Source organism: Leptopilina heterotoma, unplaced genomic scaffold (genome assembly GCF_015476425.1).
Source record: "Leptopilina heterotoma isolate Lh14 unplaced genomic scaffold, ASM1547642v1 Lhet_112, whole genome shotgun sequence".
NCBI classification, from domain to species: Eukaryota; Metazoa; Arthropoda; class Insecta; order Hymenoptera; family Figitidae; genus Leptopilina; species Leptopilina heterotoma.
The window spans coordinates 231,299-246,749 of NW_025110831.1; the positions used below are offsets into that span (position 1 = coordinate 231,299).

Sequence of the window (15,451 nt, forward strand, 5' to 3'; positions counted from 1 at the left end):
TCCGTCATATTGGATCCGACATTTTGAATTTTTAAAAAGTGATTTCATATTCGTAATCAATGACCTCAAAAATTCCCGTTTATTTCTTTTCCATTCTAAATGTTTACGGAAGTGTGTCTATTAATTACGCTAACAATAAGTAAAAAAAGATTTTCAGTATAATAACTTTATATTTATACTATTTTCGGTAGAGAAAAAAATTGTTTATCAACCCAAACATTTTAATTAGTTTTTCAATTATTATATTATCAGTCAAAATTATTCCACATAGAACATTATTTCTTGTTAAATATTCTTTGTGAAATACTATTTCGTTTTGCAAATTATCCATAATCAATTTAGTTGGAGAAATTGAAAGCAAATTTCTTGTGGAAATTACGTATTGGTAATGGCGAATATTGAATTTAGTCGCGATAGCGTCTTTTAAATGATAACAACATTCGAATTAGTAATGGATCTTTATGCAATCGATTAATTGAATATTCTCGCAAATTCTAACATTGTGGCACATTTATAAATGTGTGTGTCTACATCTGAGGGTGTACATCTACATTTATATAAATTCACACTTATGGGTATAAGTGAGAATGTATGTATATAAATGTATATATAAATGTATTTTGTATATATAAATGAATATGTACATAAATATATACATATATACACATATATACACACATATTCACACATATATACACATATATAAATTTATACTATTGCGAGTGTGTGTAGATAAAGTGTATTATAGTAGATGTATATACAGATATATAGAGTGGTAACAGGAAGGTTACAGGTTGTTTGGTTGAACCGCCAGAGGTGAGTTATCGATTGAACTCTTCCCGCCATGCCATCTACATATACATATATATATACTCCCATCGTACTCTTATATATCATGTACTTTGAAGGTTATCACCTTGTGTGAAAGATTTCGACATCCCAGATTGCTATCCTTCTCTTGCCCATCTTCACATCATTCAATATATCGAATGACAATTTTACAAGAATGTGAATAAAAATTAATAAGATTTTTTCTTCCCTATTCGTATAAAAGATGGTATAAACTAATTTCACTCTCTCACTCACTGCAATGTGAAATTACTTTTTTGCTGCTAAAAAAGCAAAAAAAGAAGTGGAATTTTTTTTCTCCGTTGAAATACACGAACCCCGAGTCTGAGCACATTGTGTGGAAATTGAATTTTATATTTTAATGAGAGAGGTTAGGTACATTTGTAAATACATACTTTTTTTTTGCTCATCTTGAAAAGTTTACTTCATATTTTTCATCTTTTGCTTTTGTTTACTTTTTTTTAAATAACATTTTCTCCAAGGTGCCTTTCTATATTAATAATAGATGTTTTTTGTTAATTACCCTCTTATCTAATGTTTTTACCTTCTATTGAAGTTTGTTATAAAATTTATTTTACAATTTCCCTAATAGTTTTTTCAAAAAAAAAATATTTCTTCCCGAATAGAATAAATAAAAATATTTTAATAATTACTAGAAGTAAACGTAAAACTAATTTCTTCTTTTCATAATTATTTTTCAAAAATCCTTCTTTGTTACATTCAACAAAAAAAACTCCATATCAGTGTCGCTTGACAAAATTTAAAATTTTCAGATCCTCAAGTAAAATGAGAGAGCGAGAATGAAAAAAAAAGATAAGATCCTCTTGTCAAAGTGCAAAAAAAAATCTATTTTACAACATAATGCAAAAAAATGTCTTTTATGAAAAAGAAGAGCTCTTGACAAAATGTATGCGCTATTAAATAAAAAAATAGCCATGAAGAAATTCCTTTTCTTTAAAACTAGGTGACCTATGAAGATCAGATTCTCATAAATGGTTAACGGTTGGAAAATTTATAATTTTTTCCATGAGTCACGTTTCTTCTTTGTTAAAGAAAATTAGAAAAAAAACTTAATGTATCTATTTTCGTGTTTCATCAACAATTTATCCAATTTCCTCTCTGAGCATCACCAACCCCCCCCCCCCCTCTCCTTTATTTTGCCGAGTGGAGAGCGTTTGTTATCGCAAAGCGGAAAGCGAATCCAACCGCGCTCGCCCGTAATAATGATATCTCGTTTTGCGGAGCTGCTGTTGTAACGCAAAACCCCTCGACGAGATACTTGAAAAGTAGAACGGCCCAATCGACCGCGAGGAAGGAAGAGAGAAGGAGAGAGAGAAAGAAAGAAAGAGATAGATAGAGAAAGAGCCTATACAAGCGACGGCCACAGCAACGATGACGACGACGACTATAACGCCGACGACTGTATGTGGGAGAGTAAGAGAGAGAGAGAGAAGAGTGAGTTTGGTTCGAAACAGGTCCGCATTCAACAGGCCTCGAATCGCTGACCCGGATCCTCGAGGCCGAGACGTCCCGGCTTTTCACGAACCAAATTATCGGACCTCACCCCTTTCACTTCCAACCCTCTTTTCCCTACGTTATCAGCAACTTCGACATCCGGGCAACGATAAAAGCACGCGCTCTTTCTTTTTTCTCTCTCTCTTTCTCTCCCTTCCTCTCTACTTTATTGAATTTTCTCGATATTTTTTTTACCGATTACTTCATCCATTTGTCAGGTGTCATACTTTTCTCAGGTTTGAGTCTTTAGAAGGGATTTTTCCAGAGGACAGAGAAAACTTTAGTTTTCTCTTTCTCTAATTCGATCTGTAAAGTAACTAGGGTCCATAAAGTAACTAGATAGAATTGCGAAGAAAAAATTGACCCCGAAATAAATTGAGTGGTGGTATCATATTGTCCGTTTGCAAGGAACTTAGATGGGGCCACACTTGCCGAATTCGTCAGTCCAGGAACCGTCACCAAGCTAACTAGTTGTGTACTGTCATCAAGTTTCTTCTTCGACTCCAGTTTAGAAAACCTCTTCAAGTACCAAGTGCCTTCTTCGAGTCCCGTCCTAGTCAAATTCATTCAAGAAGATAATTTCTACTACGAGACACATTTCTATTTTTCTAATGACTGCATTACCTCGACATCAACGTCAAATAAATAATTCGGTCACTCCTAGGCTGAGGGGTGTTTTATCTAATTTACATCGACACCTGAACTCCAGGCCTTTCAGTTTGGTTGGCCCGAAAACAATTTGAGGGAAATCTACTGCATTCCCTGTTTCCGCTAGACAACGTCATTTCCTCGACCTCACACTGAAGGAAAATTTGTTTCTTTGGCCAACGACTCTAAAAAAAATTAAAAGATTAACCAACGACAAGCGTCATCATGGTATTTCAACCAATCGCGACCGTCATCATGGAATTTCAATCAATCGCAACCGTTATCATCATATTTTCAACCGACGACAAGCGTCATCATGGTATTTCAACCAATCGCGTCCGTTATCATCATATTTTCAACCGACGACAAGCGTCATCATGGTATTTCAACCAATCGCGTCCGTTATCATCATATTTTCAACCGACGACAAGCGTCATCATGGTATTTCAACCAATCGCGTCCGTCAACATCATATTTTCATTCCAACGACAAACGTCATCATGGTATTTCAATCAATCGTGACCGTCATCATGGAATTACAATCAATCGCGACCGTCATCATGCAAAATTCAACCAATCACGACCGTCATCTTGCCAAATCCAGCCAAAAAAAATTAGCTGTTTTTCTATTACGAAAAAATTAAATATTTCATGTTTAGAACAAATTGAGTAAAAGAGTTTTAGTGATTCGAAAAATATGGTAGTTTACACTCCGTTTGTGTACAAATACTAATTATTTAGTTATTTACCCTGGGTACCCACTCTCCAAAGATAAATACTAAGTCCCTTGCAAATAATCGACTGTCACAAATGTGTTGACATCTAACAATGGTCTAACATCTAATCATGAGACCGGTTATTAGCAACGCTGCCGGCTATCTACCTTCGAGGGTCAAAGAGCACTTTAGTAATTGTCCTGTATCTACTACTTGAAAATTACTCATTCTATTTACTTGAAAATTTTAGAGAATATTGTCCAAGCGTACCACTTTCAATGAATGGAACAAAGAATTACTCTTCCAATTGCCCTTTATCTTCCAGAAATTATATTAGTTTTCAAACCCAAAATTTTTCGAAAATTATTCACTATTCAATTAAATTATAAACCATCATCAGAATAATAAAACCCTCAAAAATACAATTTTTTTCCTTTTTTTCCTAATATTTCCCCTCAATGTTTCTGTATAAGAAAGAGACTAATCATCCAAATTTTTCCCGACGAACAACAGTATAAAGAATCTCTGTTGTTTTTTTTCTCCCTTTTTTTTGTGGGGTCAGATTGTGAAAACTCTTGCCGAGAATTTCGCGACGTACAAAAAGGCAGGAAGCAACAAGTTTGAAAGGTCGAATGCTCCAGTGCATTCCTGGATACGAGGAGAGTGCGGGTTGGTAAAATAGAAGAGGGATGGGGGCTGAAAGGGAGGGTGGGGGTAAATTAACCCCTAGAACTAGAGAATGGAAGGAGGAAATCGAGCAGCAATTTATCTCGTCCGTGATTTTCTCTATCGATCTTCGTTTCACTAGGGCCTCTTTTTTTTGCCTAAAATATTTCCATTATTTCCTTTTTTTCTATGTACGCTAACTGTCTAACTGCCGGAAATTCTTCAAAATTAAAATTTAAAAAAAAATGTTAATAAAAGAAATATTTGACATTATGTAACATCTGATATTTTCATAGGTTTGTTTTTAAGAACACATAATTTTTTATCTTGACAAAAATTAAAACGAGTCAAGTGTTAAATTTGACTTTAAAGTGTGATTAGTCAAGTGTCTGATATTATCTCCCCACTCTCCCCTGCCTGACAGTATAAGTAGCGTCGACAAGCTCTCAACTATAATGGGCAAATTTAATACCGCGTAATAGCTTCACTGCGCTATGCTCATATACATTCATGCTTTCGCAGCTCGTAAATCCGAGTCATACATTTGCGCTTTGCAAAATTCCAACCAGCATACAATCAGGTGCAGACTGTTTGGCGAAATTGTTTGGCCCACTCTCTCTTGAATCTTCGAATGAGAAGGGATCCCAGTGACGTTTGCCACACAGCTTTTGGGAATTTACTCCCCGAGAATTCGCATTAATTTAAATTGTTGCACACATAAAAAATCTAAACGAACGACCCGAAAAAGTTGTAAATGCCAGATTTACTATTTCGTCTTTTAACAAACAGCTGATAGGGATAAATTACAAATTTTTAGAAATAGGTTGTTTAATAAAATGTTTCGAAAATGGGTTTATTTAGAAACAGTGAAATGGCCAATAGGTGTGAGAGGTGTATTTTGAGACAAACGTTATGCACACGGACAACAATTAATCTCCCAATAGGTAATTTAACATGAATAATCAATGGCTATCGAGGATCATTATCCCAAAGTGGATTGGCAACATACAATGAAAGCCCTTGACATCTCCTAAGCAATTTCCTGATTAGCTAGTCAAGAGCACCTGTTAGACAACCTTAAGTCACTTTCCCTCCATAAAGCCTCATCTAAAATTCCCCCTTCAACACTTAACTGCAAACATCTTACACTCAATTAATCTAATCTCGATGCGGCTCTTGACTCGCTAAATCAATTTTCCCTTTGAATCAAAGGTTTCAGTCGTTTGGGTATCGCGCCTTCTGGTGTACCATCCCCGATACCGATACTATATGCCTTTGCCTACATCCTGTACATAGGCTCAGAGAAGAGGGAATCAATACATGAAGCAACCATCTCCTAACCCCCTACAATACCACCCAACCGCTTCGAGGCCTCCAGCATGGAATAACCTCTTTTCAAACATCCCACACCTCCCCCTCACTCCATTCACCCGCTCATCCTCACCTTCAATATCCTCCAACAACCGACCTTATCCTCCTCTTATACACCTCCATCTATATAATATTTCACTGATAGAAAACTTTATTGTTTTTCAAAGTTTGTCCCATTTTCGGAACGTTTTACATAATCTCATTTCACCAGCCCTGTTTATATTTATAACATTTTTTCTTGTGAAATTTTTTTCCATCTTATTTTAAAATTAAAATTGATAAAATTCGATAACGGGATTTGATCCCGAAAATGATTTTCTACTACGACTAGTATTGGAATTATTTTGAACAAATTAACACATTTCGTCGATCAGACATTCAACGAAAATAATAACATTCGTCGAACCGACATTTTAACGAAAAAAAATAGTCTTAATTTACTATCCTAATACGGTCGATTCTTATTTAAAACTAGCTGGACTGCATTCTATTTAACCTGGGAAGCATCCATTGGATGAATAGAATTCATTCAATGATTCAGAGCTTGGCTCGTTTCCTGTTAGGTCGAAGAGCATCTCGAGGCAAGTCGGAAGAAGAACTGACGAAAAGGGACTGAGCGAACGGTATATAAGGAGCGAGGAGAGCGAGTGGTGGGGGAAGAGACGCGGCGCGTCCTACGTGCGCAGTCGTCTCTTTCTCTCTCTGCCAACTGAACGTGACTATGATTCGAGGGGCTATTCACTAAAGTATTGTGACGACGAAATCAATTTAAAATCACAGTATTTTCTTGAGAAAAGTTTGTTGTTTACAGTCGTTTATATTGTCTTCATTTGTCTCCCGTCTTCTATAGCTCAGTCTACAGTGAACGCTGGTAAAGAAAAAATGTAATTGTATCTTCTATGAATAATCCAGTACCAAGAGAACATTCTATTAAGATACCAAATAAAATCCAACAAGTAAAGTCATCCTTAAGGATTGTAGCACTGGAATAAGTGGCAATTTCCTGCTACTTAATTGTGCACAACTCAAAAGTAAGTTTTCCCAGTTAGAAGTTCTAGTATCATTAGAAGTTAGACAACACTAACTGAAAATCTCCGTAATTCGTTTAAAAACCAAGAAAAATTTTTATCACCTTCATCCTGACTCCACTATAGATAATTTAAAAAATTTAAATTTAACACCACTGGGACTTAATATCATGTAAATTTTTTTTTTATCCAAAACTTGTTAACGCCACACGACACCTGTGTACTAAAAGGGCTCAACTTTCCAAGTTGACAGAAGTTGCATATTATCTATATGGGGGCAACGGGTGTAAGTAAATAAGGACATGAAATGAAAACTCCGCGGAGACCTAATTCTATCAAAAGTTGAGTTTACTACGATGCGCCAACTTTCGTAAACTTCTTCCCATTCTCCTTTTTTTCTTTATAAAATAAAAATCGACATCACAAGTACTTTATGAGAGAGAAAGGAAATAAAAGTATTATGGAAGATAGTGAGAGAGTGAAATTGATAAATTACCGAACAAGTTTGGAAACTCTTGATATAAATTTTATTTCTTTTTTTGGGGATGAACCGGATTATCATTGAATGTATCTTTTTTTTTAAAGTAAAATTTATTTTTGTTTCTTTTTTTTTTTTGCAGGAAAGGCGAACATCGGCAGCAATGCGACGGGGACAACGACCACAACAACGCCACCGCCTACGGCGCCGACGCCCCCAGTGGACCCCTCGGCGTCCATTCCAAATGCTAAACCAACGCTCAGTGAAAGGGATCTTATCAAAATCGAATTTTATAAGACGTATGATCCTATGGTGGGGATTAGGATAGCCGCAACTCTTGGTAGCTTTTTCGGCCTAATGGTCATTATGGTGATCTACAAAAGCAGGTATTTTATAATTTGGATACATTTTATTTAAGCGTCACTTCATGTTGCAAAATTATTAATTTTTGTCGACCTGGCAGTCAAATCAGTGCTTTCTTTTTTATATTGAATTCCAGGTGAATTACCTCATTAAAGTATCTAGTTATGCTCGTTCGATAATTATCCGAACACCAATTTACCGATAGTCTGAAACACTTTTGATATTTATTTTCTTATGACAATGAGTTTAGGTCTAGTAGACATTAGATGGTAATATAGCAAAGGATTTTTCGGTCTGTTGCAGAAGCAAAAAGAACAGGCAACTCAACGATCCTAGATTAACCGCAGCTGCTGAGGCTGCTGTTGCCGAAGCAGAGGCTGAAGAGGCCTTAGCTGCAGCACTCGAGGCGAGATTAAATCATGGAAGAAGATCCCTCTGTCCAGAAGTAAGGACCAACTTTAGGCTTATTTAAACCAAAGAATAGAATAACATAACATTTCCCTAATTCATCGTCGATATTTATTAATTTTAGTAGTACCTTGTATATTAGAGGAAGGATCCTTCCTGATTAGATTAAATATATTTTAAAGTGTGTTTCTAAATAGCAATCACTGGAACTTCACTTTAGTAAATCACAATCAAATGTTTTGTCTTTAGAAAAATTCTGATTGCTTTGTTTTTGAGCAGCTGGATCGATTTCCGCTGTCGTCGCCTAGGTTCTCGTCGATTGGAGGTGGTTACGACGCGTTTGTAATGCCTCCGCTTAGACGGCAAAGGCGACGAAGATGCTCAAGGAGTCCTCCCGAAGATCAAAGAAGGTACAGTTCAGTGACATGTAGCAGTACAGGGAGTAGCTATCTGGAGAGGAGAGAATCAGCTACAACGTTGCCTTATCTTCCGCCGCCTCCATCCTATCCACGACATGCACCTTCATACGAAGAGCCCTGGGACCGTTATCATCATATTGAATATCCAATAGATATTCAGGTATGTCTGTTTATTTACTTCTATGATAAGCCTAACTATTATTAACCTAGCATATTTCTTCGCCGCCAAAATAAACAACAAACATATTCACTACGGACCTGTCCTTAATTTCCTGCAGGTTTTCGAAACCTAATTTCGAAAACAAAAACCAGGGAATCAATTTTGAATACCTTCAAAAGAAACCAAGACCTAAACAAATAAATAGAAACAATAAAACTAGACTTGAAGTGTAGTCAATATCCCATTAAGGTTACACAGCAGAAGATAAAAATAAATAATAAAAATCCTTAGAAAATGAAAGTCTTCAAATAAGGAACTTCCCCATCATCTAATAATTGATTACCAATTTGGAATATTATTACCCCAAATGATCATATTTTCTCAATTGGGAATTCAAATGGCAAACTTGGCTAATTAATCATTCTGACAGAATCGCGTCCCTCTCGGATCTCTTTATTTAAATCGAGGTACCAAAATTGTTTGTAGAGTTTCTTTCTAAAGTGAAAATATATAAGAAAACTTGACGCAAGTGAGAAACTCCTGAGTCATCAAAGAAACTTGATTCGTTTTGTTTGTTCTCCTTTGGAGAACTTTGAACATAGTTGGTCCTTATAAGTCTTCAATAATCCTCCTTCCATCGAGCAACTTCTCAGACTTGAAAACTTTAGGTGGCGAACACTCTCTGTCTTTTTCTCCATCTCCCTTTTCTCTTGAGCTTTAATGAGTTTCTCAAATTTGTCCATTAGGAAGGTTAATTTGTTTACTTGTCCATTAACAAATGTAATGTACTTTTAGATATTCCTTGCTCTATTATCACTATTAAGTCTCCTAATATTGTAGGGGGGGGGCTCTTATCTTTTAGGAGGACAACTAAGATGATGATGATGGTTAGAAAGTTTATGGATAAAGTACTGGTTTTATTAGGCTACCCTTAATCTTTTGAGGCCAAGTAGAAAAAATTCGGGATTTGAAATTAGAAAAGGTAATCCTTTTCTAATTTCAAATCCCGAAATTAATAACCTAATGGTTATCGAAATATTAGGAGAGGAATTTTGGAGATATTGAATTAGGGAGAATTTGCAGATATTGAAGAATGAATTTTATTGCTTAGGTGACACAACCAACGCCTGATATATCGCCCTGTGACAGTGAGGCTGGCCTCTATACTGCGGGTGCGATAACGGCGAGGGCGCTCGCTTCCGGTAAACGTGCGCCCTTAGCCTCAATGACAAGTGTTGATCCACCGGAACCGGACACAAGGTCCCTTGGCTCGGACTCGGTTTTCATCAACGATGAGGACACCATTGACACTGAGGATGAAGTCTCGGGTTTTTCCACCGACTCGGAAGTCACGGGTTCGAATTATCGTCAACCACAGTTCCTGAGAGTGCCGCCTAGCTCAAGACGTCTTCTCGCCAGGTGGGACGGCTGTGAAAGTTGTGTGCCTCGACGACGACCACCAGCCAGGTCATGTCGAACCTGTTTGACCATCAGTGCCACCATTGAAACACAAAGACCCAGACTCAGGTATTTATCATTTTTTTCACATCTCTCCAGCTTGAGATTGACCTCACTTTCGCTCCCTTATGGTCTGCCTACAATGGTGACTTAAAGAGGAATTCCCCTAAAGGGTTCTTTAGGTTAAGATCTGTCTGCAATGAAGACTTAAAGAGGGATTCCCCTAAAGGGAGCTTAAGGCTAAAGTCTGTCTACAATAGAGACTTAAAGAGGGATTCCCCTAATGGGAGCTTAAGGTTAAGGTCTGTCTACAACAGAGACTTAAAGAGGGATTCCCCTAAAGGGATCTTAAGGTTAAGGTCTTTCTACAATGCAGACTTAACCTAACAATCTCTATTGTTGACTCGACTTAATATAACCAATCAGACCACTCGAGTCAGATGAGTACTTGGAAATTAAAACGTAAATTTCTAATTAAGTCCTACTCATTTTTCTCAAGTGTCAATAATTCCCGAACATTCCGTTTACAATACAAACCATGAAAAAAATTTTTTTGTTACAAAAATTAAATAATTTTGATAAATTGTTTCGAAATGCAATTTACGAGAGTGATAAAACACTTTTTTCACGTTTATCATTTTTATTTATTAGCATTTATGGATTCTTAGTGAAATATTTAAAATGAAAACGATTGCAAAAGCGGTAGGAATAAGTTTTCTCTAAGGGGATTTAAGTGGCTCTTAAATTGTATACGCGGCGATATAGAAGTAGATCGTAAATTCTCTGCATAACATCCAACAAGATCGAAGAGTTCAGTCTTACTTTTTCCAACTCTATATGTACATTCTGTGCAAGCTTATCTGGGTGAATTTTTTATTTTTTTTTTTATAAAAAAATCCTATCCGCGATGTAAACAAAATTATTTTCTGTTTGTCGAATATCGCGAGAAAAAAATACGACTTTTAAAAAAAATAGAATTTAAAAATTTTTAATAACTATTTTTTTAAATTCTCATTTTTGACAAAATTATCTGAAAATACGCACAATTTTTAGAGGGGAAAAAAACTGAATGATTTTTTTTTATAGTGATAAATTAGTAAAGACTAGTTCGTTAAATTTATAATTGTTATGTAAAATACAAATAATTTCGTACTTTATAAAATGAGAGTTGTATCGTTAAAATTTTAATTATAAAATGGAAAATTTACTGCAATGTATTTTATATGAATATTGCATAATAATTCTACGAATGCGCGTATATCTTTATCGTTAAAACGTAAAAATAAGAATAAAAAAACAATATTACGATTTAATTCCATAAAATTATAATTCGTTCGGTTTTAAATTATTAACGACTAATTATAATCGATGTGCAATTGGTTTTAAACAACAAAGGAAGTAAATTTTCATCAATTTGATTAAGAGAAAAATAACAATTTTCAAAATATTTTTGAAATTATTCTCTTCTCTGGGGGCCAAAAATAATTTTAATTTCAAAAAGTCGAAAATATAATAATGACCCGAAAAAAATGTGCTTTTAGAGGGGAAAAAAATTTGTCTTTGGTATTACGATGGTAATTCTAGTGCTTGAACGCTGATTCCTAAGCTTTCAGCGTTGAAATCGCGTCGATAAACCAGGAAAAGCTCGACACTCATTTTCTCGGAAATCTACTCCACTTTTATGTTCACATTGCCAATCGAAAAAAAGGCTTAGCTTCCTAATGAGATCGTTAAAAAAATAGAAAAGTATCAGTTCGTAAAAGAGGAGGGGGGTTAAAAAGACCTCTTGGAATTTTTTACAGTTTTAAATTTTTTTATTACCATCAACCCGGGATCAATACCATCAGTCGAGAAGGTTCAATAAGTTCGCTAATATTTTTGAAAAAAAAATTAATAAGTTGACTTTGTGGAAAAAAGATGTTTTTTTTCATATTATTTACATATTTTATTATTAAGCACCATCGGATTTTGTAATTGGCGTGAAACGTACAGTTCAAAATTGTTTTTTGAAAGATGTGGCAAGCGTAGAATTAGTGTGCGCACCTTAGACGTGCGCAAAAAAATTGTGCGCACCTTAGACGTGCGCAAAAAAATTGTGCGCACCTTAGACATGCGCGGAAGTATTATGCGCACCTTAGACGTGCGCAGAAGTCTTGTGCGCACCTTAGATGTGCGCAGAAGTCTTGTGCGCACCTTAGACATGCGCGGAAGTAGTATACGTACCCCAGACATGCGCAGAAGTATTCTACGGTCTTTAATTATGCGCAGAAGTGTTCCACGTCATCTAGTCATGCGCACAAGTGTTTATCATATTCTCTACACCAGGAGAAACACCACAACGAACAGAATACCACTAAACAACGAGACGAATGACGAAACAAAATTAAATTCTCCATCTCATACATCACTACGAACAAACTAAAGTCAACAATCACAAAAATAATGATTCTAAGAATGTGATTTCTGACTGCAGGTCGACAATCAGCTCGAGTAGCAGCAGCACACTTAATTCACCGCCACACTCACCGCCGATCGAGCTCAGGGAGAGACCATCTGGGTCCGGGCAACTACCAGAATCGCCTCCACCCCGGTCCCAGGAGACGCTCTTCTAGAACTTTGCGTTCCTTACATTAAACCCCCCCAACCGAAAAACATGAAATGATCCCAGATCATTTTTTTTTCTTTGCTTCATTTACCCGGATGTTTTCAAACTAAAATTATTATCGATATTAATATATTTACACGTATATAAATAAATATGTATATCTTTGTCCGGGATGTTTTTACCATTTGAAAGAAGACTGTCTCTGACCTCAGTGTCGTTCAACTTTTTCCGAAAAGCCGGATCTAAAAATTTTTGCGCTCTCTCCAACATAAATGATCCACTACAATTTCTATTTGAGAAAAAAAAGAATACATCTCCCCCCGGGGCACGAGGGGCTTTCGCGAAATTCTTATATTTCTCTCGAGAGAAGAAACACATGCGGGTGTACGTGTGCACATACCGACGATGAAGAAACAGAGCAAAGGTTTCCCAATATCAACGACGGACATTTTGGAAATCCTGTGGTGTATATATATATATATGTTTGTATAAATATATATGTATACACACACTGGTTCTTCTGAGGACCCGAAATGGGAACAAACCCGGCTTAAGATTCCGCTTAATCGAGAAACGCTTCGCCTTTCACTATATACCAACTTGCACATCCCTCGTTGACTATATACGGAAAGCCAGGGATTAAACTCTCTCCGTCCATCAGCAAAAAAATACTCAAGTGGCGAAGAATCGCGGAATTGTTACTTTCTTTAAAAAAAAAAATGTCGCGGGAATAATTTTTGGGAGAAAACGATTTTTTGCCCCGCGAAAACTTTATTTAATTATTACTAAAAATCAAAAGTGGATATTTGAAGTAAAGGACTTTTTTCGAGGGATGAATTTTGAGAAAACTGTTTGATATGGAAAATATGTGGAATTTTTCTTTTCGAAATTATTGAAAGCAAAAAAAAATATTATTCAGCAAATTAGTAATCAATAATTTGTTTTGTATTGCTTTAAAAAAAATTATTAACAACAAAAATTATCGGGTTTGTAATTGCTGCTATATAATGATGCACTAATTACAGCTCGTTGTAACCTGAAAGGGAAAAGCTGGTTGACTAATGACGCTTCGAGAGTAGACTTTCGGAGGGATTTCCTATCCTTGTCACTAAAAATTAAAGCAATCTTCTCAAGCCTCAGAAATTTGTCTCGCATTATATTCCCTTCTTTTGTATTTATTTCAATTTTTAGGAGAAAATTAACAACCAGGTCAAAATAAAAAAATCCGAATTTTTTTTTTTTTTTATTCTAATCAAAAAAGAATTTATAAATAATAAAGTTAATTTAATTTCAAAACTAATTTTATTATGCGTAATACAATCAAAGTTTTATATAATTTAGTTTCAATGATTCTAAATGGAAAGAAATTATTGTAAAAAGTACTGTACGTTTATTAACAATGCGCAGAAGTGAACTGCGCAAGTCAAACGTGCGCAGAAGTGATCTACGCAGTTCAGACATGCGCACAAGTGATCTACGCAGTTCAGACATGCGCACAAGTGATCTACGCAGTTTAGACATGCGCAGAACTGATCTACGCAGTTTAGACCTACGGAAAAGTACCAGAAACATAATTTAGAAAAAAATGGCTACAACTTTCTTTCAAAACTTTATAGAAAATAAAAATTGTTTCCTAATTTTAGAATTAAAAAACTTTTCTATTAAGATTAAAAAATATATAAATTGAAAAAAAATAAAATTCCACTATTCCTTAAAAAGAAATAAATAATTTCGAAAAGAAAAATTAATTGAATATTTTTCGCAAAGACAAAAAAAATTCATTTAACTCGTGCCTAATTTTATCGGATCTAGGAGAAGAGAGCATTCGTAAAAAATTGAACAAGCAACGAAAGAAATAAAAATAATTCAAAACGACAATCCAAAGAAAGAAAATTTAAAAATAAAAATCATAACCATCTCGCCGTAAACGAACAAATGAATCGCACAAGAACAAAATAAAAAAGAAATCAATTCTCTTTTTTTTAATAAACGACAAATAAAAAAAAACACACAAACACACACGAGAAATAATTATTAACAAAAAAAATGTATGTAAATTTAAAGAAAATATAATATAAAAGTGTTTTAAAAAAACAACGCGGGACATTCTTCTTCAGGTATTGCCTGCGAGTGATAAAAGAAATTTATTAGAGTGGAAAATAGGGAATTATTTTTATACGATCGTGATGATAATCTGTGAACTTATACAAAAAAAACAAAGTTGAAAATAAAAAAAAAGACTCTGGCAAACAGTGGCGGCGACAAGAGTCTGATAAAAAAAAATTCAAAAAAAAAACTTTGAATTATTCAAAAATATTATCCGGTTTTCATTCCGGATCGTTGTTTTGTTTATAGAAAAAAAAAATATATATATATTAACTGCGATAAATGCGAATTGTAATTGAATTTCTCGAAAAAGGTATATTTTCAAAAAAATATTAAATAGGCGGGAAAAAAATTTTCTTATTGTAAAAAATGGTATTTTACTAATTTAAAATTGTTATTATTGATAGCATTTAAAATTTAAATTGTAGTAAAATAAAAAAATTGTTAATAACCCTGTTTGGTGCATTTTTCTTTATTTTAATCTAAAGAGGTTATAGTTCTGAGCATTGCGCATGCCCGGAGTTGTTATGGCAACGTACAAGAGAAAGAGAGACAGTGAATGTAAATCAAGTTGTCTGTCTCTTTCTCTCTTATAGGTTACCATGACAACCCGGAGGCATGCGCAATCCCCACAGCTGCAAACAATTACAAACTAGAATAA

The 15,451-nt window shown here is 35.0% G+C and overlaps 1 protein-coding gene across 3 annotated transcripts in view; it reads left to right on the forward strand.

Moving 5' to 3' along the window:
* The window catches only part of LOC122504799, a 124,016-nt gene extending 108,894 nt beyond the window's left edge, over positions 1 to 15,122 (forward strand). The window contains exons 1-6 of one of the 3 annotated variants that reach the window (XM_043616068.1): positions 6,368 to 6,796; positions 7,414 to 7,657; positions 7,938 to 8,079; positions 8,319 to 8,621; positions 9,733 to 10,148; positions 12,553 to 15,122. In XM_043616068.1, coding sequence (XP_043472003.1) covers positions 7,581 to 7,657; positions 7,938 to 8,079; positions 8,319 to 8,621; positions 9,733 to 10,148; positions 12,553 to 12,691 — 1,077 coding nt within the window. In that variant the 5' untranslated portion in view covers positions 6,368 to 6,796; positions 7,414 to 7,580 and the 3' untranslated portion in view covers positions 12,692 to 15,122. Of the gene's footprint in view, positions 1 to 6,367; positions 6,797 to 7,413; positions 7,658 to 7,937; positions 8,080 to 8,318; positions 8,622 to 9,732; positions 10,149 to 12,552 lie in introns of those variants that run through there. The other 2 variants (XM_043616050.1, XM_043616059.1) reach the window with 2 other exon arrangements.
* The last annotated feature ends 329 nt before the right edge of the window (positions 15,123 to 15,451 follow it).